Below are 23,845 nucleotides of genomic sequence, written 5' to 3'. Positions count from 1 at the left end.
CAATATGCTGCGATCTAAACCATGGTAACTCTGGCTGCATGTTTAGGATTGTTTTCTTGCTGGAAGATGAACCTCCAGTCCTTATTTACCACCATCATCCGTCATCCATCCATCTTGCCAAACCTCTCCCCCAAAGTTTCCCCATATCACGACTGTGCCACCGCCATGTGTCATTGTGTATGTAATGTGTCCAGAAGTTAGTTTTACATCCCACATGGTGTTCTGCATGTCATGTTAAATTTTGGAATTTTATTTTGTGTTTGCTGTGTACCCTTCATGGCTTGTGGGAAACTGTGAACAAGACGTTTTTTTAATGATTTTCCTGTCAACATTGGGTATCTAAATGTGTAAAAATGCAAAATGCAGTTATTTAGACTATGTAAGTGCAGCCATAAAACACGTACACGAAGAGGAGAACCTTTTCTTCGCATTTGGTTTGGGAATGCAGGATTTTCCAAACAAAGAATTCCCAAAAATTGGCACACTCCTTCATTAGATGGCATAATTTGCATTCTCTTATAATTGTGCTGCTTCCTTGATTATTAAATGATCACCCTAATTAGGGAGCATAATAGGGTTAATCAGACTCTGCTCATCACACTTATTATTATTCCTGAAAGAAAAAAAAAACGAAGGGAAAAGATACAGTACTTGATTAATTATATCAGCCTTTTCATCCGTTGGGCTACCACTCCTCCCCTCTCCCCACTCTGAAATTAATATCATGTTGTAAATGGAAGGAAGGAGCTGGCCGGACACAGACAGATGAAAGATTTCACTCAAATTAATTAAGCACTAATTATGCGGCGGGAGTTGGGAGCAGTTTGCATAATGAGGCCTATCAAAAGAGATCAGTCATGGAGAGGAGCTGTAGAGTTTCTATACAGCCTTCAGATGATGCGCAGACGCCACTGCAATGCATGAAGAGCGCTGGCGGAGAAGTGGGAAGAGGGTTAAAGGACTTTGAGGAGTGTTTTTGTTGGTTTGTCAACATACTGCCAGTCTGAATCCTCCTCGCTGGTACCACGAACATGGATTATTCCATTCCTCATCTGCCCCGAGGCCTGTGGGTGTATTTTTTTTCCCTCTCAGCTTAAGAATCAGATAATGAATTCCCCTGTCCAGCAAGAGGTAATAAGGACACAATGTACCTTTAAGTTCAGGCTAATCACAAACAACCTGCCTCCACACTCCAGGGAGCTTTAAAGGCCCTAATCACCTCCCACTCTAATTCTTGTGGTGTCCAGTTATTGTAGATCTGGGACTACACTCCGGCTATCTCTTTAGACAATGGGAAAAGGGATTAGACAGAAACTCTCTTTGCCTTAATCACCTGTTTAATCATTGCCACTGTGTCGTGGGCTGAGTTACTTGAACTGATTTGTGCCGTAGCTGCAGCAATCATGAGTTGGCTAATCAGGGTGTGCGGCCCTGCACTGCCCTTTAAGGTCCCAGAGTGGAATTACAAAGACTATGATTAGTTAATCAAATGAAGAACCCAATGTCCTTCCTTTATTTGTGTATACACCTTATCTAAATGGAAATTGTATATCCGAGGCACTTCCAGAAGGACACATCTACATGTGAATGATCCTCCTTGAGGCCTCGGCGGTGAATACCAAATGAGATCTTTCGCTTCCAATCATGGTGTTATGGCATTGTGGAGACTTTTGCATGTCTGAATGATATTTGTTGTCAGTGCTTATGTGAATGATGCAATCACTCGGCCTGTTGTGAAGTAAATCAGGAGGCACCAGGCAGCAACTCTTCAAATGGGCACAATGGTCTGCAGAACAATGTCAAGATTGTATTATTCTGAGAGAGGAGAAAAAAGCTCAAAGACAGAGCACAGTAGGCACATACGAGATGCAAAATACTGCTTCTATCATAGTTAAAATGATATTTCTCTTTTTTTTCCCCATAGGTTCACACAGGGCTGGTTAGAGCATCCAGAGATTGTACTGAAGTAAGAGCAGCAGTGTTTCAACATTTTTACTTAAGTAAAAGTAATAAAGTAGGTTACTCAAGTATTGAGTAACTGATAATAACGTCTGTTTTAATATTTTCTAATTATATTACATTGAAAAGTATAATATGTGCAAATTCTGGAATTTTAAAGACTAAAGAGAAAAAAATAAACAAAAAGGTAACTATGTGCATGTTTTAACAAGGTAAAGTACCTTTAATGACAATGTGGTGTTGCTGTGTAAAACAACAAAGCTTTTTGTACAAACAAGAAGTCTCGCTTTAACTCAACTGCAGGTTTGTCTGCATCTGGTGGATTTTTACATTTGAAATCATTGAAGAAGGGGACCTCGCAAAACACAAGTCATGTAAATATGCCAGATTTAGCCACAACGGGAAATTTTCCTCTGCAGATGATTTTGATTAAAATAAATTTGTTCTTCATTCAGTGGGTAGAGGATGCAGAAATGCTACTAAAATTACAGTAGCAATACTTCATAAAAATATTTAAGTAAAAGTAAAAAAGTATGGTGTAGTAAAGCTACACCCAAAATAATTTTTTTACTAAAAACCTATGAAAATAAATGTACCTGAGTAAACTACCAACCTCTGGGTTTTTGTTAGAATAGCTATATGACACCGTTAGATTCTGTTAAAGAAAATGGGATCATTTCACTGCTGTTAATTTCTTTATTTCTTCTTTTAAACTTAGTTAACAGGATTACCATTACTCATTTGATGCATCTGAATACGGCAAATTAGAATATTATTGCATCTTTTTTTATTTTAGAAAGGCAATTGAAAGAGTTAGATTAATGACATCCATTCTTTCCTTTGAATGATTATGGGCGACAGCGTAATCATTCAGTTTCTCCGAAAATTAGAATGTCACGTAATATGTGTATACATATAATTTATTAAAAGCTCTTGTGTGAAATTTGTCATTTTCAGAACAATCATCTGATTTATCTGAAATTGATTTTTTTCCATAAACTAACTCAAAATACATATTAACATCAATAAAAACAATCTGCTTTAAGATAATTAAATGTTTTCTGCACTGATAGTTTTACCCAACATATTTAGCATATGTTACAAATGACAACACTTCCTTTCATTGCCATCTGAGTGAAAATTAGATAGATTTAAATGGATTTTATTATTTTTTTTCTGTATAGCCACCGCTTCTCTCCTTTCAGTCAGACATGCTGTTAGACATTGTTCCTAAAGAGAAAAAAATATCCCCCCATTCCTTTGTGGCAACTTCCTTGCAAGGCCAGCAGACTTGACCTGCTGACTCCTCCTGGAATCACCTATTATTCGTCAGTGACAGCAGCCCCTTGAAGGGTGGGTGGGTTCCCTGGAAGGTACAGGGTCGTGGACGTCCCAATCCATCTCTGTCTGCCAAGCGATTGATTGTGATTTAGCGCACAGGAGCAGGAGATGGTGGGGTTCCATTCTGATGAGCGATAGGTGGGAACCCTTTGACTCCCAGCACATGGCAAGCAGAGTCAGGGCTATGATGAGGGGTCAGAGGCAGCTGGTGGGGGGGGATCTGGGGATGAGATGGAAGAAACAAGGGGGTTGCATTGATCACAATATAGAAGGTGTCAGGGATCCGGGACAAAGCCCCCAGACCAACCAGCAGAGTCTATCAGATACCCTATCTATCATCTGCCCAGCTTTGTGGTTAGCACAACGGTTGTTAGCTAATTGTTTCATCTTCAGGGGATCCATCATCAGGGAAGAAGACAGTGCACCACCAGTAAAAGGACACATGAGCAAGCTTTACTCCAGCTGGAGCAAATAAGGCTGCATTTTCCCCTGTAGATCTTCAATTAGATGATTAAGTGCATTCGCATTCAGCATGTTGCTTTAAATCAGATGTTTTTGTCTAAGGATTGCAGGCTACATGGTGGCAGTGAGAATGTTACATTTATCAGACTCACATTTTACCACACATTTTTCTCTCAAATCCCTAAAGAAACAGTTTACTGAGCAAACGTAGGCGTTGTAACGTGAGAGATTGGGCAAAAAGTTTGAGGTGCATGAATACTTTTTCAAGATACTCTACGCAATATTTGATATGTGTGTAATAATTTTACGAAAGCTGCAAAATCTTTATCCTGTTCTTCACAGAGTCATCTCCTCGGTGTAGACAAAAGATTTCTCTTTAAGGACGTTAAGTCCAGAAACAGCCTCTCTTTACTGGGTCACTCCATCAGTCTAACTCCATCATCATCCTAAGTCCACTCTGTTTCAAGGCATTTTTATTCAATGAGTTGGTTATCATCTATTTACTCCATACCACCCAACCAGCCATCCATTAGCTGTTCTCGCTTATCCTTTTAGAGGGTTGTAGGATGGGGAGGGTGCTGAGATCCACACACAAAGCCCTCTGCTGACCTCTTTGTTGTGAGCTGCATTTTTCTCTTTAATATTTTTATCATAATGTACCAAAAGGTTGTACACTTAGAAAACATATTGTACCCAGACATATCTTGAAATCTCCTGTTTATGTCGTAATTCGACATGTGGCAGTGCGAGTGCCGGCGTTGCCAGTCACAGGAAGTGGTGTCAGCCAGGTGGATGAGGGGCCTGTAACCCGATCTGCTGTTGACAGAACGGGGACAGGTGCTCCCAGCTAAACTAATCCACATATGCATGCTCGACACAGGTCATCCATTAAGGCAGATTGATTCAGAGCTTTAAGGGGCCGTTCCTCAACAATCCCCGGCCCGGCCTTACCTTTGCTGTTGCCATGATACCAAATTGCAGTAATTCAAGATGGCCTGGATTGGAAAAAAAAAAAAAGGGAAAGGAATGTCCACTCTGTTTGTGCAGCGATAGCGATGGAAACATTTTGTCACACAGGACATCAGGACATGAGGGAACATTTGGGGAGCAATTTATCTCTAAACTTCATGAAACGAAAATTAAATGACTGAGTGGGTTTTCAGTGTTAGATACCCGTGATGATACTCAAGCTTCACTCAACCCAAGCTGCTCACTGGGAAAATAATGACACCCAGGGGAGGGTTGAGTGAGGCAACATGCGTGACGGTGCCACATAAAAACCTCATATGCGGAAAAAAAAAGAAAAGCACACAAACCAGAAATCACTTTGATTCAGTGTTATTATCAAACGCACTCCCGGTGAGGAGGGACTCAAATGCCAAATAAAGGTTTACAGGCAGAGGCCAGGCAGCTGCTGCTCTCTGATTGGCTGAAAAGCTCAGCAGCGATCTCACCTGTTATCCACAGCCCAGTGCATGGTAAACACCCTGAGTGAGACCTGTGGGGGGAAGGAGCCCATCTGGTCAGCAGCATTAACAACCATCTCTTTAACAAAGGCATCCTGCAAAAAGACAAAAATAAATAAAAAAGTAAGGAGAAGGGCACAACAGGGCACATTAGCCAATAAAAACAGGCAGTGCGTGACATTTAGCGCCTGATGCAAGGCTTAGAGGAATACAGGTTACTCACTGTCTGTCTTTGCAGCAGCAGCCCCTGGCAATAAAAACAAAAAGGCAATCTCACAGAGCGAGAGGGAGGCTGTGCATAAAGCTGCCCGCCTCAGTTGATGATTCCATAATTTCTCTATAAAGTTAAAATGCAAGAAGGAAACAGCCAGAGTCTCCAAGCCATCCACATACAGTTGTTTTCCATTTTGCCGGACATCAAATTTAGAGAGTGTCATTATGCAGGAGGAGGAAGGACTCTGACAGCTAATTTACTCTGAAGAAGAATGGCCTGTAAACGCAGGAAAACACGAGGCAGATCAGAGGAGAGGCAGCCGCAGAAGACCAAACAGTGCCACCTTGTGTTGAAAACTCTTCAGATTGACAAAACTTTCCTTTTTTTTTCCTTCCCTAAAATTTTATTTTTTTGACTAACTTTTAAAGATCAGTGAGAATCCTTTGTTCTTACCATTACAGATGACCTGGTCAATGTCTGTTATTTTTATGCATCTGAATAAATTAGAACATCAATTAGTTTATTTAAAAAAGTGAAATAATTAATTACACAGAAAGTGATTCATTTCAAGCCTTTTGTTGTTGTTTAGTTGTCGTATTCACAGCTAATGAAAACTCAAATTTATTTATTTATATTTTAAATTAGAAAATTATATCAGACAACTAAATGATTTTCAAATGTCAATAGAAACATGACAGACCAGGTCCTTATAGAATAATAATTTAGCATCAACATAAAGCTTGTCAACTGGGCAAGCCTTACCACCCTCCACTTCTAACTGGGGGGGGCGGTAAGAAGTGGTCTAAAAGTTCCTTGTAGATTGCTGTGCTAACTTTAAACTTAATAAAGTGGACCAACACCACCAGATGACACTGACTGCCCACCACTTCACACTAGACTTCATGCAATGTGAGATCTGTGCCTCTCCACTCCTCCTGATTTCCAAAAGAAATACAAAATTTTCTTTAATCTCCACAAACAAAATGAAATCCTGTTTCTCCTTGGCCCAGGTGAGATGCTTCTGACATTGTCTCTGGGTGGCTATGGGTGGCTAAACAAAGGAGATCAGACAGCTGCTCTGCATATCTGTGAGTGTCCATATCATTTATATCTTTTTCTACCACATTTTTTCCTTACACTAAACTTTCCTTTAACATACTATCTGAGAACTACCAGCTTCTTTACTGGAAGCATAACCCTTTATGGCTTATGCTTCTTGTTTCACTCCTGTTGAACAACTGTCAGGCCAAAGCATAATATTTTTTGTATTAGAAATTATTCTTTATTAACCTGATGTGATATTCTAATGTTCTGTTAAAACCAGGTTGTGGGTTCTCATTCGCTTTAAGCCCCAAAGATTTAAACTAACTCACATAAATCACTCAATGTGCAGTGAAACTACGTTGAATTTCAGTTTTGATTTTTAGATTGAATTACTGACATAACTGAGTGTATTCATAATATTGAAACTTATTTAGATGCACCTGTAGCTGGTCGATTGGTTCTATTTTTACAACTAGAAGGATAATGACAAAGTCTCTAAATGAGATCTGGGGAGGACAAAGACTGGTTTTGAAGACAGAAAGGTTTGGGGTGGAGTTTGAACAGCAAGCAATGGGCTCTCTACAGCTGCTGGCACTAATGAGGATAATTACCCGTGTAATAACATTAGCCTATCTGAGGGAATGGAGGGGAAGGACAAGTGGTTGTGTTTGTGCGTGTGTGGGTGGCTGCACGCGCGCATGGACCGTGCACATGGCTCGCCTTCTATCTCACTTGTGGTCTCTCCCTCATTCCCTGAATCTCAATATCTCTTTGTTAGCCCACAATAATTGTATTTGGGCCTCATATCCGCCATATCAGATTCGAGTTTGTACAAGGTAATTAGCAGAGGAAGGGAAGCCTCCACACCAGGAGGACAAATGCCCCCATGACATCATTCTGGCTCCACTCAGGAGGGGAAGGTTTTCCTTTCTTTCTTTCTTTTTCTTTTTTCTTTCTTTCTTCTTTTTCTCCCCATTTACTCATCTTCATCTGCCTCTCCATTCAGCTGCTGAGAAAGAGTAGTGATGGAGGGCAAAAAATGTGAGCAAAAGTTGATGACACTGTAAAGGAGGAGAGCTGGGATTAAGAAGATAAAGAAATGAGGAGAGGTGGGAGAGATAAAGCAGAGAGAGGAGATTTGAGATGAGATGGAGGGCTGTGTTTCTGCAGCAGGCCGTAATCTCCAATCAGCTTTTACTAACAGACAGCGGGGGAAAGTTCCTCAGTGCTAATGCAGGCGGCCACTCGGAAGGAGCCGGTGTATCCAGCTGGGAGTCCAAGGGATGAGGAGGGGGAGGATTAACTGGCACTCAGGTGGAGAGAGATAAAGAGAATCAGATGGAGACCCTGTGGACGATCACGCCCTCTTTCACTCCATCCATCACATTTTCTCCCTTCATTTTCAAAGAACAAATGTACATCGGCGCTCTATGCTTTCTGGGTGGAGTAATGACAGCAGGAGGAAATGATAGTGGCTTAATTCAGGGGTGACTTATGTCTGATTGTAGCCCTCTTGGACTTGAGTCAAGACTTTCTCTTCTTCTCTTGTGAATGATTTTATGATGCGTGTTAAGGAGCCAAAAATGATTTCACTCTATGGTTTGACTATTCTTAGACAGAACATCTAATTAAGCTACATTTTATTTTTATTTCTTTGGAGAGTTATGTTTAAGGTGTGAAAAATCTGCATTAATTTAAGGGCTTTTCCCTTTTTTATTGTACAATTAATTCAGAATAAAGGCACATTTTGCTGGCATGCATAAATGCATCCCTTAAATATATAGCTTGATTCCATTGCAATGATTTTTCTGCTCTAGCTGCATTTCTTTTTCACTTATTGTTTGCTGAATCAAGTGTCAGTCTCAGCTGTTGCAAAAATATCTCATTTCTCTACTCCCCATCCTGATTTTTTGTTGTTTGTGATGCTCAAGGCAATCAAACTTGCTGTGCTTGACTGAATGAAATCTGAAGCACATCAGCATAAACTGATGTGCTTCAGATTTCATCCAGTTACTTCTGATGTTTCAGTGCCGTGAAAAGTCTTTGCTTCCAACATATTTCTTGTTTTGGCTGTTCTTTTTTGTTTCAAATCATCAAATAGTTCTTCACACCAAACATAGATCACCTACATAAATACAAAATGTTTTCAAAGATTGCTTCATTCACCAAGGGGGAAAAGCTATCCAAACCAACCTAATACCAACCAGCAACTTATGTGTTTGTAAAACAGGCGATGAGTCTTATGACACTTTGCAGGAATGTCTTTGCAGAATTGTTTTACTTTAGCTACAGAGTTTTTGAAATCCTTCCTGAGCAGGCTGTGAAATAAAATCCAATTCTGAACTAACAGAAAGAAACAAATACAAAAAACTTAAACAAAAAAGAGTAATAAAGAAAACAATCATCATGTAATGAGAGTCTGAGGCATTTGTGTTTATTTTATTCTGTTCGAGAATGACTCAATAATATTCAAATGAAAAGAAATCTCATTCTAGTGACAATTATGATGCATCTAAACAGTAAAACATGACCAGGTTTTTCTCGTGAACTGTGAAGCTGGGTTATATGCCTTTAAGGATAACCTCTGAGTCAATTCTCTTGGTTGAAGCATTTAGTTCTGACCCATTCTTGCCAAAGGCTTTTATAAAATAATTAAATTAATGGCAGCTAATCTCCAAAAGCCAGCTGAGGGTCACTTCCATCTTCCTCTCACAAAAATAGACCAAAATGAGTCTCTATCCTTTTATATAGCAGGTTTGTTGGTCTTGACAAAACAAATTGAGTTCAATAGTAGTGCATGACAAAATCTGTTTTTATATATATAAACGTTAGAATATGAAAGATTAAGCATTATGGCTTGACAGTATGCTTGTTCTAATTTATCCTAAACCACCTTGATCTGTGTCCAGCACATCCCATAAATACTTCATTGAATTAAGATCTGGAAAATATGAAGGCCAAGTCAACACCTCAAACTCAATGTTGTGCTTCTCAAACAGTTCCTCTGCCATATTTACTTTGTGGCAGTGTGTATTATCCTCTTAAAAGAAATCATACCCATTATGGTATTCTGCTTGCATGAAAGGATGACTGTAGTTCACATTGTTGTCAGGAAACATCACAGTCCTAGCACCTGTCCAAACAACAAACAACAAAGAGCTTAGAGCTGTGTAGTTTTTCCACTTTAAGTCCACCTTCCATATTTTGCATATTAAACGCAAAACTGTTCACTCACTATCCAAATAATTAAATTGGGATATTTTTAATCCCTTCTATGGCCAAAGGTGTGTAAAATCCATCACTTAGGCATGTAAGTTGATCTAAAAGCATAGAGGACTGTCTTTTCTTCAGGAAATCGGTTTTCATAATCTAGCAGCTGTGTCCGAGCTTTACATCAGACATACAAAGTGTCAGAGCCCAGCAGAACGAAGCACACCTCCCCTGGACTCAAGAGCAGTGAAGACGTACTCTGTGGAGTCTTGAATTATCCCTCCCTGTTTGGCAGTCAAATAGATGGGTTTGGAGATTTGCATGGATAATGTCATTTGCGACTGTATTAGCGCAGAAATTTAAAAATCTGCTCTAATGTAAAATTTAGTTCAGAGTGAATTACGATATGAGGCTCCTTTTAAAGGTGTTGGACTCTGTCACTTACATGCCATGTAAAGAACTAAGAGGGTTAACATTTTGAAAATGTCTTGCTCCTATTATTTTTTTACTTTGCCTCAAAATGTGTACAAACTAATTTCTTGCCAGTGACTTGCAATACAGAACACTGTGTTTGAAACAAATCTTGTTTTAAAAAAGCAGAATGATTCCTAAACAAATCATCTTGATTAGTAATCAGTTATTTTTTCGTCTCTTAGTTTGTAACTCTTCTTGCCTCATCTGTCCTCTTTCAAATAGTCAAATTGCTTTCTGCTCTTATTCCTCTGTATCTGTACTGAATCATATTACCATTTTGTTTACCCTCTTGACCTTTCTCATCTGTCCCACATTCCTCTATAACAAAGAAAAGCCATTTCATAGAAACTAACTTCGCCTCTCAGGCATCTGCTTATCTCTTCATTTTCTTTCTTTCCATTCCTACTGCATCTCTTTTCAAATGCCAGTATCTCTCCGTTTGTCAGGACCATCAGTGGTTTAAGAAATGTGGCACAGTCTGCTGAATCTGTGTTTACCAACATGGCAACCTGAACACAAGGCGAAAGGTGGTGGTGGCAGCATCATGCTGCGGGAACGATATTCTTGGTGGTCAGACAATTTTTACCAATTTGTCACTGTTATCTGTTTTAGTGTATGCAAACAGAGAATCCAAATATCAAGTGATGCTGAGTTTTCCTAAAAAGAAAGATTTTGATAGCTTAGTTTACTGTTAAAACAATGATTATCTGGTTGAAGTTTTCAAGTGAACATTTAAACAACCTTTGTATGATTCAGCATACATAGAAGCAAGTCCTATGTCCCAATAGTTACGTAATAAAAAGAAACAAAAGCACATTTCCCTTTTAGTCATTCTTCCAAGAAAGAGAGAAGCATCACTCTCTCTCAAACAGGAAGTTAAATCCTAAAAGAAAGTGAACATGACTTTTACCTAAAAAAATCACAAGTTTAATTCACCCAAATGAGAACTGAAAGATGCTTGGCTGCAGCAGAATCTGTCTAGTAGGTCATACAAAAAGGGGATGTTGGGAAGTTTTAATTCAAGGAGTTTCCTCTTGTTCTTTGTTTAAACAAGATAAGAATTATTTCATAATAGTTTCATAATTTAAAAAAGTAAAAATGATTAATCATCCTTAGCTTTATGTATCTTCATACTTTCTTCAATTTTCAATGTATGGTTTTGTGCCTGCATGAAAACTGGTGAAAATTTGTTATTATTGTGAAAGTCTGCAATGAAAAGATCTTTTTAGGTAGTAAAATACTGTTGTTAGTTTACAAATCACTGAACAGCTTAGCACCACAATACATTAAACATCTGCTGTTGTTGTATCAACCTTCCAGACCTCTCAGGTCTTCCGGTTCCGGTTCTGGTCTGCTCTGCATCCCCAGAACCAGAACCAAACGAGGAGAAGCAGCTTTCAGCATCTATGCACCACAAATTTGGAAAAAACTTCCAGAAAACTGTAAAACAGCTGAAACACTGACTTCCTTTAAATCTCGACTAAAAATCCACCTGTTTAGAATTGTATTTGAAATGTAATCAATTACAAATTTATTGATGGAACTTAATGTCGTGTTTTGATTGTTGATTCTATGTTGCATTGTGTTTCTGTGTTTGTAATGATGTAAAGCACTTTGAAATGCCTTGCTGCTGAAATGTGCTATACAAATAAAATTTGATTGATTGATTGATTGATTGATAAATATCAGCAAATGAGAGACAGTTATAAACAGAATACAGTTTTCTGAGAACATATGTCATGATAACATGCCTCAAAAGTAAGGAATATGTGTGGCAACTTTACAGATGGCTTTGTCATGGTTGATGGAAAGCAATAAACTTCCATCACATTATCCAATGTATTGAATCAAGATCATCAGTGTTTAGTGATGAAGTCACAAGAAAGGGAGTGAACAGACTGTACGTCCTAGGAAGTTTTGGTCCTTTTGAGTTTGCAGCAAGATGTTTCAGACCTTCTGTACAGCTTTTGTGGAGAGTCTGATTTCTTTTCCCTTCATCTGTTGGGGTAGCGGCATCAGAACTGAGGACTTAAAAAAGCTCAACAAGCTGATAAAGAAGGATGGTTCTGTTTAGTTTTACAATTTAGCAATAAAACAAATTAACCCCTTTTCTAAAGTTTGTACCCCAAAAATAAAAGTGATCAATATTGCAGCTGATTTTTGATATTCCCAATTTACATATGTGGGACTGGAAAATACTAAACTTTAATTTTAACTTCTAACACTGGAATTGAAGCTGTAAACTAACTCCCAAGATTCATAAATGTAAGTTTATATATATATCCCAAGGCACCCATGTGGAGCAATTCCCCCCCAAAAAACTGGAAACTAAAAGGTTAAAAATGCATGACTAATATATGGTGAGGGTTGGCATTTATGGGGGTTTTTTTCTGCATTTTCTGTTTTCAAAGGACCCAGATGGAGTGAAGGATGTATTATCTGCAGTAAGTGGCCGTATGTTTACATTTGTCGCTGACCTAATTTGGCAGCATGGGCTCCTAATAACGTGGCACTCTTTAATTTGCCCTCTGTGGTGGGTGCTCTGCACAAACACTTCCCTGTATCACTGAGATGAGGCGTGGTATCGTCATGATACTCTTTGACGCAACTCCACGTACGAGGGGGCGTTCACCTACCACGGGGAATCATATGTACGGTTCTGTTTTAGCTAAATCCGTGTTGCCCTTCAAAATAAAAGCTAAAGAAATGTATTAAAGAGATCATAATACAAGTCTGCCTGAAGTGAAGGGTATTCTGAATAGTGTTCTAAATTACTGTTTATTTTCTAAGAGGGTTTCAACATAAAATTGTGGCTTAAATTTCAAATATTTACATATACTCTCTTATTTTGAAAAGTAATATCCTTTAAGTTGCCAGTTATTCATTTACTTAACTCTTCTCCACGTTTACCAGGAAGTAAAGACTTTATGTGTCAAGTAAAGTCTTTTTTAAATGGGCAGACTGGTTTAAACGCCTCATTTTAAGTCTGCTCAGACCAGATTTACAAAGAAACATTAGCTGGAGCGACATTCTTCCATCTATACAGAAAGATTAGGTGAGTATTTTACCAACAGCTCATGTTGTGCTGTACAATACAATTCAGTTTTACTGCAATTGTGGCAACAAAGTTGTAATTTGGCTGCTTAAGCAGGAGTTCAGGGTTTTATTTGTCAGTTTCTGTTTCAGTCTTGTGCAGTTTGGACTTTGACCTTCAGCGTAACTTGAAAACAAGCTGCTAATGCAAATAAAAGGCTATAAATTGTGTTTCTATCAATTCTGAATGTCTTTTTTTTCAGTTTTGTGGCAATTAATTAAAAAAATAGAAAACATGCTTTATATGTAAGCACATGACGAAATAAAAATTAAACAAATTTAGTAGATAAATTTATTTTTAGACGAGGAATGTTCCAAAATAAAATACCTGCTTCTGCTGACGTTAATGCCTGCTATAGTTCAATATTGTGTCCTGCAGTCAGACAGGGTTAACCTGCTGACGTGGGACAATGCAGGTGAGTCACACAGCTTTTAATAGGCTCTAACAAACACTTGAGGTGTGTTCGGAAGAAATGAGGCAGGTCGGCTTCCTCTGAAGAATGCATCCTTTGCTTGACTTGCTGCATGATGTCACAGACCCAGAGGATGGCCGAGAAGGTGTTGGTCACAGGTGGAGCCGGCTACATCGGGAGCCACTGCGTGGTGGAGCTGATCGAAGCAGGCTACCAGCCGGTGGTGGTGGATAACTACAGCAACGCCGTCCGAGGTGAGCTCCAATTCCTTCAGGAAGGATTAAAAAAAAACTATCATTAAATGAAGCTCATCGGTTATTAAGATCTGTGTGTGTTTGTGTTTTGATGGAGGAGAGGGGAATGTGGCAGAGAGCATTCGAAGGATAGAGAAGCTTCTAAACACCAGCATTGAATTTCATGAGCTAGACCTTCTAGATCGACCTGCACTGGAAAAACTCTTCAAAAAGGTCCGAATTTTGTTAGACATGATAATTAGTTTCTGCTAAGTCAGTATCTGTAGTGTTTTCTTCCCATTTTAAATACCAGAAGTTTGCTTTTCTTTTGGGAGGTTAAATGATTTTATGAAAATGTTTGATTGTGACACTATTGCTAAAAGTTGCAGTAAGGAAATTGATTAGAATTAAAACATGATTTCTGGACACATTTGTTTCTTCACCGTCATACAATGTCCCCACCACAAATAAATTACTGATGAGGATATTTGGATTCAGACTAGATTTGAGTGAGTCAACCTGAGATGTCAAATTACTCTTTCACATAAAGAAAAAACATTTCACAGTTACATTAATTGCTGCTAACAAGTTTTACAATGCATTCACGTGGATTTCATTCTGCTTCATCTGTTGTGCAGCACTCTTTCAGTGCTGTGATGCACTTTGCCGGCCTGAAAGCAGTCGGGGAGTCGGTGGAGCAGCCGCTGCGTTACTACCGAGTCAACCTCACTGCTTCCATGAACCTGATGGAGGTCAGTTCCATGTCACACAACCAGCTTCCATTCAGTCTGCACAACTCTGTCTTCATCCTGCTCTACGCTCAACTTTATTTGCACAATACCTCACCTTTGTTTGCCGAGTTCACATCTGCATGCACAGTCTCTTACCAAAGTATTCACATCTCTTGCCACAGTTTGTCACCAAATGTATTTTTTTAGAAATATGTGAGAGCGTAAAAACCCCTTAACCTTCACCGCTGCAAAATGCAATGGAAAAATGGCACACGGTCGTTCCGTTGCAGCTTAACGGGACATAGAACATGCTGTGTAATTTTGATGGAGAAAGAAAACAATACGTTCAATATGCAAGTTTTGGATGGAAACGGCACCTCTGCCAGTAAAAAGGAAGCTGGTTATCATTCACAGCACAAAATGCAGATAAATCAGGAGAATCCTGCAAGAAAACATTTTAAATGCCTCTGAAGAAGGTTCACCTTCCAGCAGGTGTTTGGATGGCCTAGTTAAAGTCCAAATCACAATTACAAAGTAAGTTTTTTTTTGAGGCCAAGTTTGACCTTTTTAGAACACTTGGGTTTTTAATAAAAAGCATTGCATTGATTAGTGTAGATTTTTAAAGCTGCTTGTTATATTTAATGAACTTTAATTGCAACAAATGGTATTTCTGCACATTATTGACTTAAGTGGGCTGGATATAAATGCAAACCACTTCCACATATGAGATTTTAATTTGTAAACAAAAAAAAAAAGAAGTTTTCTGTTGGAATAGGAAATAAAAGTATGCCTTAATATTTTTCTGCTAGATCAGGCTTTCTGCGTATTCTCAGTTTACTGCGGCTAACTGTATGCGTTGCTATCTTTGTGTGAACCGTCATGTGTCTCAGGTGATGCAGGCTCACAAGGTGCACAATCTGGTCTTCAGCAGCTCTGCGACGGTGTATGGAGACCCCCAGCACCTCCCCATAGACGAGCAGCACCCTGTGGGTGCGTGCACCAACCCCTACGGCAAGACCAAGTACTTCATAGAAGAGATGATCAAGGATCACTGTAAATCTGAGAAGGTACTCATCGGAGCGCTTACAGAATCTCAGAGACGTGCAGCATTGCTCCTCACCGGAGGATAACTGTTGCTTCTTGTGTGCAGGACTGGAATGCTGTGCTGCTGCGCTATTTCAACCCTATCGGAGCTCATGCCTCAGGTCAGATTGGAGAGGACCCTCAGGGCATCCCGAATAACTTGATGCCTTATGTAGCTCAGGTAAAAGCACAGCAGCATCTACAGGACTCTGTGAATGTAAATTCTACTGTCATGTCACTGAATCTGTTGCCTTTTTGTGATCCACATAGGTCGCGGTTGGGAGGAGACCATTTCTCAATGTATTTGGAAATGACTATGAAACAGTTGATGGAACAGGCAAGGACAGAGGGGTTTTCTTTTTAGCTTTGAAAGTACCAATTAAATATACTGAATGATGCAACGTTTTCATTGTCTGTTGTAGGAGTTCGGGATTATATCCATGTAGTAGACCTGGCAAAGGGACATATAGCAGCTCTGAAGAAACTGAAGGACAACTGTGGATGCCAGGTACTTTTCAGTGTTATTTTTTGACCATTAATGTTTACCCGATATAGTTAGTCCTGCTATATTATCTGTGTTTTCTTTATTTTTGTGTTTAGGTTTACAATCTTGGCACAGGAAAGGGCTACTCTGTGCTCCAGATGGTGAAAGCGATGGAGAAGGCTTCAGGAAAAGAGGCAAGTCATAAAACTCTCACAAGCACAAAATCATGGTTTTATTTTGCATCCTTGTTGGAAGATGTAATTACTAATATGCAGTACATTAAAGAATAAGATGACTTCTGAGTGTCTTCAAGTTTTGTCATAAATTATTTATTTATTTTTTTATCTTTCCTTACATAGATTAAATACAAGATTGCACCTCGTAGAGAAGGAGATATAGCGTCCTGCTATGCAGACCCCAGTCTAGCTGAGAAAGAGCTTGGCTGGACAGCTGCCTTTGACTTGGAAAGAATGTGTAAGTGAGCCATACATCACCATCTGAATCTAGTAAAAATATTAAGTTTTAGTGTTTTACAAAAGCATTTCAGAAACTGTTTCACATTTTGTCACACTAGAGCCACAAGCTTCAGTGTGTTTTATTCAAATTGTATGTGAAACAGATTAACTATTTTTCATTTCTTGAAACATAAAAAAAAATTCAATCACCTCCTGAGTCAAAACAGTATAGATTTAAAGCTGCAAGTCTTCTTGGTTACATCTAGCTTGCACAAGTAGAGTTTGAATATTTTGCTCATTCTCCTTTGCAAAATACATCCAGCTATGTGAACATCAATTTTAAAGTCTTGCCACAGATTCCAAATTATTTTTAGGTCAGGACTCTGACTTGGCCATTCAAACACCTGACAAAAGCACTGAAAGGCGAACTTCCAGCCCAGTCTCAACTGTTTTGCAGTCTACAACAGATTATTTCCCAGGTTCCCCATCCTCCACACATTTACAGTGGCCCCCTTTATTGCAAATATGACCTCTGACAGCTTCCTCCTTCCATTTTCAGATAAGATTGAACAGTCTTTACAAACAGCTGCACCGATACTGACATTAAATTACTGAGAGGTGAATTCAGAAAAAGTTGGTTGCACTAAAGTTTACTTAGGGCCATCTGAGTAAAAGAGGTGAAGAAACCAAATGCACACCGCACTTTTCAGATTTTTATTTATTTATTTATTTTTTTTTAAAAGAAATGTAAAGCATGTGATAATTTTTTCTTCCACACTCACAGGTATTCACTATATGTTGATCCATCAAATAAAACACACTGACATCTCATTTTTTTTAAAGTGACAAAATAAAGAAAACTGCCTTTAGATGTCATCCACAATAACTTCCTAATGTTTCTGCATCCTGTATTGTGTAGGTGAAGACCTGTGGCGCTGGCAATCCATGAATCCCACTGGATTCACCAATGGCGTACCCTCTTGATGCATCTGCAGCTGCTTCTTTGGAAATCACCCACATAAAACTTTGGCTATAAACTGTTTCAAGATATTTTATACACGAGGAAACATGTATAAATCTCATTTTTCTCCTTGCAATTCAGATTTAATAAGGGATTCTTTACAAATGGAAAAATAAATAAATGTTCCTACAGAATAAATCACTTTCACCGTTTCAGTTCATTTTGAGTTTGATTTATATCCCATCAAAAATCTATGATATCCTATTAAAGTTGAAATGTGTTGTGAGATTAATATAGAAGGCTTCAATGAAACAAATTACAACAATGCTGGTTTCAATATGCACCCTTTTGCATATATAATAAGGTTAAAATGAGCTCAGTTCATCACGGACTCCTAAATACTGTGTAAATATTGCACTATTCACTTGTTCATTTTAAAAGGGTCGCTGGGGCTTTAAATGGCTCCTTGAACCTTCGGGCACCCAGTTAATAAACACCCACGTCAGCACAGAGCTCCAGTCGCTCCGACCGGGTTTCGGTCTTTAGGGCTGAACAGGAAGTGTCTGCCTGTGGACCCTGGACGAGTGGGAAAGAAAGCAGAGGGGGGTGACGCGGCGAGGTAAAATAAGATAAAATGGATATGGTGGCGGATTTGGGGGCGAGCAGGCTCTATCGGGCGCCGGGTGAATCCAGCCACCAGTGAGTATTGATGGTGTTTTTTATTTATTTATTTATTTATTTATTTTTCAGAAGGGGGCAGATCAGGATATGGGGCGTAAGCGGGTCTCGGCGACACCTCTCGCCTGAGAACGAGCCGCTCGATCTGGGCAGCAGGCGAATCCTCCCCCGCTGCTCGTCGCGCTCCGGACCTCCAGCGAGGAGTGGAGTGGGGCGGGATGGGGAGGGGTGGCCTTGTGGATATAAAAAACGGGCGTTTTAGCGCATCATATCTTAACGGTGTCAGTGTATTTATTGCCCTGCACCCAGGACGGTCGCCTGCCTGTTTTCTCCATTGTGTGCTGGCTGGAGCCTGAAGTGGGCGTCGCTCCAGGACAGGCTGGGCTGCTCCGGTGCGGCGCTGCCCGCTTTTCTCTTGCAGGACTGCAGCACTGTCGTGTCGTTTTGTAGGTCGAATGGTGCCTCGGTGAAAGGATAGTGGCTCTGCTCAGACATTTCCTTTGGCTTTGAGCGTAAAAGAAATGGCCACAGAGTACTGCGGGTGTTTCACCGTGGGCTTATCGGGCGCTGCCGAGCCTTTCAGATGGCACGGGGGTGCAATCTACATACGAAAGCTTTAACAATCATATTTCTTATGCCTCAGAAAAACAGACACCATTCTTCAAATGAGGTTGAGAGAGATTGATTATTTCTTTTCCTTTGGACTGCATGTCCAGCTGTAGTCTTTTTAGATCATTTTCTATTAGTGGGATGTGTTTCATCATCAGGGGTTCCTTAAACACTTTGAACTCAGCATACGGGAATGTTTAAAAGGTTTGTCACCCGAACCTCTCTGACTGGAGTCGGGCGTAACCCATTAAAAGGGCTTGCTTTGACTGAAGGATCTCTTAGCCAATCACAGTGCAGAAAGAAATCATGTAGGCGGGGTCGTCTAGTGCAGACAAAGATACATAAAATTACAGGTTGATCTGAGGTGTATTTAGTTTCGTTTATTTTGATGTTGCCCACATGAATATTACAAATAATATTTAAATAATTTTGGGGGTTTAAAGCATAGATAAAATAAAAGATACAATGTCCAGGTAAATCAATGTAAGCCCACCCTGACTTATATTAATTTAGGTCTGGCCTGTTATTTTTTTGCTTTTAGCAATTCTTGTCTTATATTTAATTGAGCTAAATGTGATGATATGCATTAGTACATGATACAAATGTATTTTCCCTCTACAGTTAAAAAAAATGTTGGGTTAATAGATTGCTCTAAATTTCCCTTAGATGTTATGTGAATGTATGTAGGGACATATGTCTGTGATGAACTGGCAACCTTCAATGTACCCCACTTCTCACCAACTGACTATTGGAGAAAGGCATTTACAACCTGAAAAGGATTAAGCTGGTGTAAAAAAAATGGTTGCAAATAGTTAGCAGGTGCTGCCTCTATTATATACTTAGTTCCAATAACTACATTGTTATGTTAATGTGAATTTACACTAATGTACAAAACAATCATGCAACTAGAGATTTTATTGGGATTGGTACTGGATAGATCAAATCAAAGTAGTTCAAAAATCCAGTCACAGGATGGCACTAGAGATGGTGGACAGGAGTATTTCTTTAAACAGAACATTTTCTGTCATTTGTCATCTGAACAATATTTATATGGCATTTATGCATGTGTAGGCACCCCAACATGCTGCAAACCATATATGGGACACAGCCAACATCTGGAAGAAGGGGCTTAGTCAGATGAGACCGGATTGTACCTTTCTGGCCTAAGTGAAAAACACTTTTAAGAACCAAATCTATTAGAGACTTTGATAGATTTAAGACATGGACCCTAAACATACATCCAAAGCTACACCGGAATAGTTTAGATGAAAATGTAAGGGTAGAAAGTCAGACCTAAATCAATTTAAAGCCTGTGGCAAGACTTGAAAATCACTCTTCATTGATGCTTTACACCCAATCAAACTGAGTTTGACTTGTTTTGCAAAGAAAAATGGCTAAAACCTTTTGATGTCCAAAGCAGGTAGAGACATACTCAAACAGATCTGATTGTATTGTTGCAGTGACTAATAGGTCTGCATATTATTCACTCTGTGGGACAGAATAGAAATGCATGCCACAATATAAAGATTTGTATCCATGAACAACTTTGAAAATAAATGATCAATCCCCATTCTCTTCACAGTTATGCACTGCTTTGTTTTAGTCTATTCCATAATTTCCTAATAGTACTTGTTTATTTGTGGCAGCAACAAGACAACATGTGAAAAAGTTCAAGATGTATTGTTTGTAACTTAAGTGGAATATAAAATTCTAGCTTTAATAATATTTTGTTGTGACAAATGCAGTCAGTTTGTATTTGACATTTACAGGTACTGGTGCTGCTGTCGCTTTGTCTCCTGCAGGCAACCTCAGAGGTGGTTCAACACGGCCGACATCACTGCATCTCACCAGAGCAACCTTTTGAAGCAGCTAAACGAGCAGCGCCGGCAGGAGCTGTTTTGCGACTGCAGTGTGTTGGTTGAGGGCCAGCTCTTTAGGGCTCACCGGAACGTCTTGTTTGCCAGCAGCGGCTACTTCCGGATGCTGCTGTCCCAGGGGCCAGACGGGCTGCCAGAAACTGTCAACGCAACCTTCGACGTCTTCAGCCCAGAGACTTTCACCGTCATCCTGGATTTTATCTACTCCGGGCAGCTGGATCTGTCCAGTCACAATGTGATCGAGGTCATGTCCGCAGCCAGCTACTTGCAGATGAACAGTGTCATCACATACTGCAAAAACTTCATCAAATCTTCCCTGGACATTAGTGTAAAGGACGAAGACAGTGACCGCTGCCATAGCCTGTCTGAGACCTGTTCTTTCACCAGCGGAGCAGGAGAAGAGTCTACAGAGCATCCGCAGCAAGGCCCCCGCTCCGTCAGCCCACCACCTGCACTCTGGACCCGGGACAATTCCAGGTCCCAGTCCAGTTTTATGGGGAAGGAGCCAGAGCAGGAAGGTGTAGTCTCAGCGATTAAGACTGACCCAAGTAGCCCTGCTAATGAGCTCAGTGCAGAAACAGATGACCTTCATGACCCTCAGGACCCTCTGTACACACTGCCAGGATCAGAGCGCCGACGTGGGAAAGCAGGGACCAAAAGGAGAGCTCCCAACAGTATTCGTTCTGGCCAGCATGAAGACCTGGATATTCAAGAGGCGAGAACCCTAAAGGCTGAGAAAGCAGAGGAGCTTTACGCCACACTACCTCCAATTGTTGGTGTTATTGGCCACTTTAATAAAGGTGTGTTTGTCTGTACACACCATCAATAGCTTTGCTAGAGACATTACTGATGAACAGACTTGAATGACATGAGTCTTATTTGATAAGACAAATATTTCAGCCATATTTTATCATTTTTGCAGATTCCAACCCTGTTATGCGCTTTAAATGCCCATTTTGCACACACACTGTGAAGAGGAAGGCAGACCTGAAGCGTCACCTGCGCTGTCACACCGGAGAGAGACCGTACCCATGTCAGGCCTGCAATAAGCGCTTCACCCGCCTGGAGCACCTACGTAGCCACTTTGAGACAGTAGGTCTTCTGAGAGTCTGAAGCTAACATTCATCTGTGCTTTTTTATTCCGCACCAGAAAAAATATAGGGTCAGAGCTATATTCATTCACAATTCAGTGGATAAAATTTAAAAAGAAGCTACATGCTATTCAGTTTAACTTGATTCTAATACCCCACTTTACAGTGTGGAGGAAACAAATGCATCAGACAGTCACTTGGATACTATTTCCCATTCTGTGCCGGCATTAAGTAAAATGAACAGGTGAACCATCCCTTTAGACAAGAAGAAATACGTAAAAGAACCAGATTCAGAAGGGTGACTATCTGCCTCGGATGTGTGGGGGTGGCATAACAGGAAAGAGAGGCTTAATAGGGAATACCCATCTTTGGAAAGGCACCAGGAGTCTTACCTAGCAACGAACTGTTTTAAAAAGGAATGTTGTTTGGGATGTCATGATAGGGGAATACCTTTGTGTTGCCTTGAGGTTAAAGTACTGAGCTATTTTTTTCTTTCATCCCTCTGGGACAGGGTGTTCTACTTTTACATTGATTTTGAAAACCATTAGAATATCACTGCTTTTGTCAAGCTCATGTAAATATTTCTTAAATCGATGAAAACTCGAAATTATGTATGGTTGGTTAGCTCAGCTGGTCAGAGTGTGGTGCTAATAAGGCCAAGGGCATGGGTTCAATCCCCATACTGGCCAATTGAAACATAAAGTCTTCAGAAAATCAACACTTCAAAATAGCAGGAGGCTTTAAATTAAACCATTATGCATATTGATTTTGAAAACATTAGAACATCACTGCGTTTGTCAAGATCATGTAAGTTTTTCTTAAATCAATGGAAACTCAAGGTTATGTGTGGCTGGTTAGCTCAGTGTGTGGTTCTTATAATGCAAAGGTCATGGGTTCAATCCCCATACTGGCCAATTGAAATCTAAGCTCTTTAGAAAATCTGGACTAAATTATAAAAGAAAAGCACAATTGCATTTTAACTGTTTTGTGGCTTTCCACAGATTCATCAAGCCAGGAAACTGGTGTGCAGGAAGTGCAAATGTCAGGTGACAGAGGAAACTGGGCATGTGGTGTGTGAGGGCACACGCCGCTACCGCATCTGCACCACCTGTATCCAGGAGGTGGGCTGTGATGACATACCCATGGACGGTCTGCAGACGCCCAACGAGGAGCCAGCGCTGTTATTAGGTGTGGACGGTGAGGAGGAGGGCGACACTAAGAGAAACTGGATGGTGAATGATGAAGATGATCTCGCTGAAGACTCGGGTGCAGATCTCATCATCCAGCAAGTGGATGACAGCGATGAGGAGGTGCAGTGAAGAAGGACCAAACTATGTGCAGATATATTGACAGTTTGCATCTCTGTGTTAAAGCAATGCAAAAAATAATAATAATAATAAAATAAAATTGTAGCCTGGAGATGTAAGTTTGTTGGGTGTATCCAACACAGGAATCATTCATTTTGAACCTGTGGGGAAAACAAAAACTGCTTTTTGTAAATTTTGCTAAAGTTATGCAGTATCCAAAGCATGCATTTTTATTTTTATTGTTTTGGTTGAGTTGTTGTGTTACAATGATTTTAATAAGTGTTTCTTCATTTGAATGCATGAAAAGACACTATGTCTTTGCAGAGATTTGGGACTTTTTATTAGCAATGAACCCAAAATGTTGATCCAGACTAAATGGCAGCTTTTAAGGATTTTTCAAGTTTAAGAAGACATAATTTTGTTTTGTGTTTGTCTGAAAGCAATTTGATTTCATTTTTATTATATGCACTATGATATAATCAGTTATAATTTATTTGTTACTTTTTATTTTTACTTTCTGACACATTAAAAATATTTTTATACACCTGTGCCTGAGTCATTAGATGTGAGTTGTAACTGAACTACTGTCTCTACCAGCTATTCATTTGTGCAATTTACTTTCAAAAAGAACATAGCTTTCATATTCTGAAATATGAAAAA

The 23,845-nt window shown here is 39.7% G+C and overlaps 2 protein-coding genes, 1 long non-coding RNA gene and 1 other non-coding gene across 7 annotated transcripts; 3 read left to right on the top strand and 1 right to left on the bottom strand.

Annotated features, from left to right (window-relative positions):
* Positions 1-5,291: 5,291 nt before the first annotated feature.
* On the bottom strand, positions 5,292-5,762 carry LOC116708625 (uncharacterized). Its single transcript, XR_004336722.1, has 2 exons — positions 5,452-5,762; positions 5,292-5,323 (listed from the first exon to the last, which is right to left on the bottom strand). It is a non-coding gene; the product is annotated as an uncharacterized LOC116708625 (long non-coding RNA).
* Positions 5,763-13,003: 7,241 nt separating this feature from the next.
* On the top strand, positions 13,004-17,843 carry gale (UDP-galactose-4-epimerase). Of its 3 annotated transcripts, none has more exons than XM_032546386.1 (11): positions 13,004-13,225; positions 13,801-13,930; positions 14,031-14,143; positions 14,548-14,661; positions 15,531-15,707; positions 15,791-15,904; positions 15,994-16,060; positions 16,146-16,231; positions 16,324-16,401; positions 16,567-16,681; positions 17,582-17,843. In XM_032546386.1, exons 2-11 carry the CDS (start codon positions 13,810-13,812, stop codon positions 17,644-17,646), a joined length of 1,050 nt encoding a protein of 349 aa, XP_032402277.1. In that variant the 5' UTR covers positions 13,004-13,225; positions 13,801-13,809; the 3' UTR covers positions 17,647-17,843. The 3 variants fall into 3 exon arrangements, with proteins under 3 accessions (XP_032402277.1, XP_032402276.1, XP_032402275.1); XM_032546385.1 differs by having other exon boundaries at positions 14,028-14,143; XM_032546384.1 differs by having other exon boundaries at positions 14,022-14,143.
* Positions 17,844-18,133: 290 nt separating this feature from the next.
* On the top strand, positions 18,134-23,716 carry zbtb8a (zinc finger and BTB domain containing 8A). 2 transcript variants are annotated; one of them, XM_032546382.1, is made up of 4 exons: positions 18,134-18,322; positions 20,713-21,587; positions 21,710-21,879; positions 22,880-23,716. In XM_032546382.1, the coding sequence occupies exons 1-4, from the start codon at positions 18,258-18,260 to the stop codon at positions 23,195-23,197; spliced, it is 1,428 nt and encodes a 475-aa protein (XP_032402273.1). In that variant the 5' UTR covers positions 18,134-18,257; the 3' UTR covers positions 23,198-23,716. The 2 variants fall into 2 exon arrangements, with proteins under 2 accessions (XP_032402273.1, XP_032402274.1); XM_032546383.1 differs by lacking the exon at positions 18,134-18,322 and adding an exon at positions 18,704-19,114.
* On the top strand, positions 22,494-22,567 carry trnai-aau (transfer RNA isoleucine (anticodon AAU)). Its single transcript has one exon. It is a non-coding gene; the product is annotated as a tRNA-Ile (tRNA).
* Positions 23,717-23,845: the final 129 nt, after the last annotated feature.

The sequence above is a fragment of the Xiphophorus hellerii genome, chromosome 19, assembly GCF_003331165.1.
Source record: "Xiphophorus hellerii strain 12219 chromosome 19, Xiphophorus_hellerii-4.1, whole genome shotgun sequence".
NCBI lineage: Eukaryota > Metazoa > Chordata > Actinopteri > Cyprinodontiformes > Poeciliidae > Xiphophorus > Xiphophorus hellerii.
Note: the sequence above shows the minus strand (reverse complement) of the source record. Positions and strands in the feature narration are given on the sequence as shown.

Excerpts from the sequence above, each read along its gene's own strand:
- zbtb8a (XM_032546382.1), top strand. The coding sequence starts at position 18,258 with ATGGATATGGTGGCGGATTTGGGGGCGAGCAGGCTCTATCGGGCGCCG. Across the intron at positions 18,323-20,712 it reads CCGGGTGAATCCAGCCACCA|GCAACCTCAGAGGTGGTTCA; the intron begins GTGAGTATTGAT and ends TGTCTCCTGCAG. Across the intron at positions 21,588-21,709 it reads TATTGGCCACTTTAATAAAG|ATTCCAACCCTGTTATGCGC; the intron begins GTGTGTTTGTCT and ends TCATTTTTGCAG.
- gale (XM_032546384.1), top strand. The coding sequence starts at position 13,810 with ATGGCCGAGAAGGTGTTGGTCACAGGTGGAGCCGGCTACATCGGGAGC. Across the intron at positions 14,144-14,547 it reads TGGAAAAACTCTTCAAAAAG|CACTCTTTCAGTGCTGTGAT; the intron begins GTCCGAATTTTG and ends TCTGTTGTGCAG. Across the intron at positions 16,682-17,581 it reads CTTTGACTTGGAAAGAATGT|GTGAAGACCTGTGGCGCTGG; the intron begins GTAAGTGAGCCA and ends TGTATTGTGTAG.